The sequence below is a fragment of the Thermobia domestica genome, chromosome 17 (assembly GCF_964235325.1).
Source record: "Thermobia domestica chromosome 17, izTheDome1.hap1.1, whole genome shotgun sequence".
Classification (NCBI taxonomy): Eukaryota; Metazoa; Arthropoda; class Insecta; order Zygentoma; family Lepismatidae; genus Thermobia; species Thermobia domestica.
This window is the reverse complement of record NC_137470.1, coordinates 59888250-59893070: the sequence shown is the minus strand read 5'-3', so window position 1 is coordinate 59893070 and position 4821 is coordinate 59888250. Positions and strand designations below refer to the sequence as shown.

At 34.9% G+C, this 4821-nt stretch overlaps 1 protein-coding gene across 1 annotated transcript; it reads right to left on the bottom strand.

Moving 5' to 3' along the window:
* Positions 1-1523: 1523 nt before the first annotated feature.
* LOC145673812 (uncharacterized) lies at positions 1524-3118 on the bottom strand. The gene is made up of 2 exons (XM_081743578.1): positions 2991-3118; positions 1524-1883 (listed from the first exon to the last, which is right to left on the bottom strand). Exons 1-2 carry the CDS (start codon positions 3099-3101, stop codon positions 1623-1625), a joined length of 372 nt encoding a protein of 123 aa, XP_081599704.1. The 5' UTR covers positions 3102-3118; the 3' UTR covers positions 1524-1622.
* Positions 3119-4821: the final 1703 nt, after the last annotated feature.

The window sequence follows — 4821 nt, the reverse complement described above, 5'->3', positions numbered from 1 at the left end:
TCCCCCTACACCACTTACCAGTTGATATCCCTGTTGTTGCTTCAAGGCTGGGTATTTATTGAAATACTCGCTAAGAGTAACTTCAGTATCTTCTAAATATTTTAGCCGAGAGTCTACGGTTTCCTTCCAATACAGCTCGACGAGGGATCATGGATGGATTGTATTACTCAGCCACTGCAGGTGTTCAGCCACAGATGAAGCAACTGAAAGAAAGTAAATATTGAGGTGACGTTTCAGGTATCTGATTTTAATGGTTTTTAATATTTTATATTCTATAAAAGTACTAGAGTCCAGATATGTAAAAAAAATCGTTGGCAGAAGTCGTCGATGTTGATGGGAACTATTTTTGATCTTCCACGTACGTCTAAGGTGACATATCGATGTTCGAAAATGTGGGTGGAAAAGCGAGAGAACTTTCTTGGTTACCGTTATATAAAGAGCGGCATAACATTATTAAGAACTAATTCTAGAAATAAACAAATTGTTCTTTTGTGTAGAAATTTCTTATGTATATGAATTCCTTCTACTGTATTACGTTTGTTATTATAGATTTATTGTATTATAGCAACTGTATACAATTTTAATAATAGGCAAGTGCTTCTTCTGTAAATAACATTTTACAGTTTAAAAACTGATCATTTATAAAATGTGTTAGGCATATCTTATTGTTTGCTTTTTTTCTTACCGTTACAGTAAGTATTAAGAAGTAGCATCTGAAAAAAATACTTACCGACTTCAGTATCATCTTCAGTACAGTTGGAATTTGTTAGTGCTGCTGGTGAGGAGGGTCTCGAGTTTCTCGACCTACTGAATCCAGGAAGCTCCCCAAGTTCGCGGAATCTTCTGCGCCTTGATATATAAGCTTCATACAAGATGCCACTAGCGTTCCGTTTCTTTTGGTAAGGGGTAGCAATTAATGAAGAAGTGAAGTAAATAGCTGGAAGCTCCTTCGGAAATATTTTTCTTATTTCAAGAGCTAACTTTCTAAAGGTTTCTGCGTGAACTTTGAAGGATGGGATATCATCTACTATCGCTCTGATTATTATTCTACCAAGCTCTTTTCTCTGCCTCTGTGTTAAAAGTCCGCCGGTTGTATTTCCTGCTGCAATAAGACCTTTCCCATCCATGGAGTTCTGTAATACTTTGAGAACCTGTAATATAAATCACCGAAACATATATTGCATATTGGATGATCTAATGTTCATGCTTAATAGAAGAGAGTTCTATTCGAGAAAACAGATACAAGCTTGAATAAAGGTAGTGCATGAAGAGTGAAAGGTAATTTAAAATCTTCAAGGAAGCATAGAACAAATGCTGCTACTTAATTTGTCGTAAATGTTTTTGTATGAACAGTGACTGAATATACAAGGAATTGTATACAGTAAAATAAATATGGTATGATAAAATTGAGAACAATGAAACTGGAACAATACTATGTATGTTAACAGAGTGAAAGGTACTTTTTTAAAATGACGAATTGTCATTGAGAACTTGGTTATTTCTCACATCTATGGTTTCGAAGCGACCTTGTTTAGCAGTGCATTACAAAGCGTCCGCAAGTACGCTGCTCCGTAAAGTGAGCCCGGCTATAGGTACAAATATAAAATAAAAAGCTCATTGTATCAATAACTTACAAAATTATCATCCTGTTCCGTGTTTACTCCAAAATCTTTCCTTGCACACAGTGGCTCATGAAGCTGAATTTGCTGATTTGAAGTTGCTAATTCTTCTCGTCCAACAATTGGTTCCGAAGTGTCCGGTAAAGTTTTTGCTGTGTTCGTTCGACGCTGTAAAAATACTTCGTCTGCACCAGTTGCTTTTAATACACTCGTAGATATGTCCAGTATGGAATCTTCAAACTCCGGTTCAAAGGAAGGGTTAGCCTACAAATAAACATATTAAATACATACATACTGGAAAGTACGGTTGAGAAGCATTATTCAGAAGCAAACATTATACACTCATAATACACTTTTTAAAAGTTACAGGAAAGCGTATGCAAGCCACAACGATTAAAAACGAATTGTGACTGTCCGGAGAAAAAAGGTCGCTGAGTGATTAGAAAAGCTTCACGAAAAGCTGAGTATTTTACAGTAAGAATGAGAAACAAACTTTATAAAAAGACGATATGAAACAGTCAAGTTCTAGGAAAGTAGTATCTTGAGCAGAAAGGAAGAGCTAAATTGGTGTAAACATCCTCTGGGTTACTACTTCGTGATTTACAAGTTTCGGCCCGAAGAGATTGGACTTCATAACCTAACTAAGGGTGGTTATACTACGTACTTAAAATTTCAAACCTATTAATAAAAGCAAGTATTTACTGACTGCATTCTCTGTCTTTCCCAACGGATCAATAAAGGAAAATGTTTCTGTGTGGGACATCAGAAGGCAACTAACGATAAAAAAATAAAATAAAAAAAATACTCGGATCTGACAACACGGAGCGACCCAGCATTGTGCGTAGCTAAAGACACTGTAATGCAACAGGCAGGAAAATCCAACGAAAATCACCTTTGAACCAGTTAATATATTATTTATTATATAACATTTAACGTATATTCAACTAAAATAAAGTATTCCTCATATAAGCTTAGCGCTAAGTATGAGATTAAAAATAAAAACGGTCGAAATTATAATTAAACTGGAAGTTTTTACAATATTTGATTGTTTGTACATTGAAAAACAAAACCAAAAGAATGTAACAATACAACGCTATGCTCCTACAAAACCCCATCTCTCTGTCCAACACAAAGATGTGACTTGTATATTCTTGTTTCGCAGGTAATTATACATGAGACCATTTTCAATGGGTGCTTAGTACAAAGTATATGCTCATGATCAACTGTCCACACAACGTATATTATACAAGAAAAATGTTATATGATACTCTTATTCTATAAACTACTTTTTCCACACTAAACGTTTTCGTACCAATTTTCTTTGTACAAGTACTGTGTCAATATATAAGTATCATTTGGAAATGCTCTTACATTTTGAGTGTCGACAGCTTGAGACCAAACAGTCCACTTCTCCCGGAATTTAGCACGGAGTCCGATCTGTGGAATAAGCTGCTCCATGTCCCTCTCATTCAGGAGACGCATGGCTGTTATATCAATACAGTTTTCTTATATAGAAAAGAAACAAACAGACAATGTTATAACTTGTTCTAATAATTATTTACACACAGCAATGAGTTGATGAAAGTATTCTTATTTTAATCAAGACTTATGAGCGATCAGAGCAATTTCTTGATCTTTTTTTCCCTCGAGGGAAGTCCTGCATAAAATATTTCGCGGAACGAAAGTAAACAAATTACCAACAAACACTAACTGCTGTATGTTTATTTAAACAAATCAAATAATATTTTTTACTTCAATAAGTAATTAGGCTACATGCTGGAATTGGACGAAGACAACGCTATTTGCAATTTTTATTGAATTTTCTAAAAGCTGTTGTCATTATTTATTGAAGTTTGGCGTCCTCTTTCACACCAAGGCTGTGTAAGAATGCGGTCTACATTGGACATCGGACCCAAGACCCCGTGCACCAAAATTGCGCGAGCTAACCACTTAATCAGCTGTCTAAATATTAAATTTTTACTACTTGTGCGGTTACATTGTTGCTAAAAAAAATTATTCAAATGGAAACTGTTAGAGAATTATACCTTAACACTTGTTCGAGCATGATAAGAAGCCGTAATTTATTTATTCGCAACATTAAATAACGCTCTAACGCGACAGGGAATACGGTGTATTGTCAGGGGTGTAGCCATAGACGGAATATGGACCTGGAACCTCCAAAGAAACTTCATCTATTATGTTTCTATGAAACATGTTTGATACTTACAATAAATGAAAGTTTTTAAAATAATATATTGCAAATAAAATTATTTTCGTTAAACAATTAAAAATAAAACGGCATTTAAAAGACGAGACTGTTTACATACTAGTACATCATAGGAGACTGATTTAGTCCTTCCACACATCGTGTCTTCGGCGTGAGAGACTAGGATTCGATTGCGGGCACGTTGTAGCGTAGATCCACGTCTTACATAGTATTGGTGATGAAACGGACGCTAAAATAAACCCTTACAACAGCATCGTGTGAGAATTCATGATTAACACTAACAACCAGGGTGGGCAAAAACCATGACTTTTATTGAAAAAAAAATTATTTTTTTGGTTTAAACCAGCATTTTTTGGTTTAAATAATTAGCATTATATATTTATATCACATATGGACAGCAATAAGTTTGTATCGGCTTGGAGTTATAATGCAACAACGGGTTATGCTGGAAGGGGTCACATAAGCTTAAAGCGGAATCTAAACTGCTTCTTGGCTTACATACGAGAGAAATTATCCTCCATTTAAACTCAAACCGAGCCAAAAATGCGATACATCTGCCGACTCACTCACGAAGGGCTCCTCATAAAAATGCATTGTACTGATCTTTACATACTTGTTAATATAATTATCAAGAGTCATTTCAGAAGGGCAAAAAGATAAGCAGTTGCACAAGTGAAACCATTATACAGAATTACATATGGACAATTTCAAAATGCTGCAGAATACAGAACTAATTTAGTCCAAGTTAGTTCACTACGACTTTTATTAGTCCAAGTTAAAGAAATATAACGACTTAATTTGCATATCAGTAAGAAAAGTGATTAAAGATACGAATTGACTCTGACCCACTTATACATAAATAGATAACAAAGATACTTCTGATTTCAATAAATGTCTCTCGTGGGGTTTGTATGACCCCCCCCAAAAAGTACAGCATTTCGATCAAGAGTACACATTATTAAAACGAAACAATAT

Excerpts from the sequence above, each read along its gene's own strand:
- LOC145673812 (XM_081743578.1), bottom strand. The coding sequence starts at position 3,101 with ATGCGTCTCCTGAATGAGAGGGACATGGAGCAGCTTATTCCACAGATC. Across the intron at positions 1,884-2,990 it reads AAGCTGTCGACACTCAAAAT|GCTAACCCTTCCTTTGAACC; the intron begins GTAAGAGCATTT and ends GTTTATTTGTAG.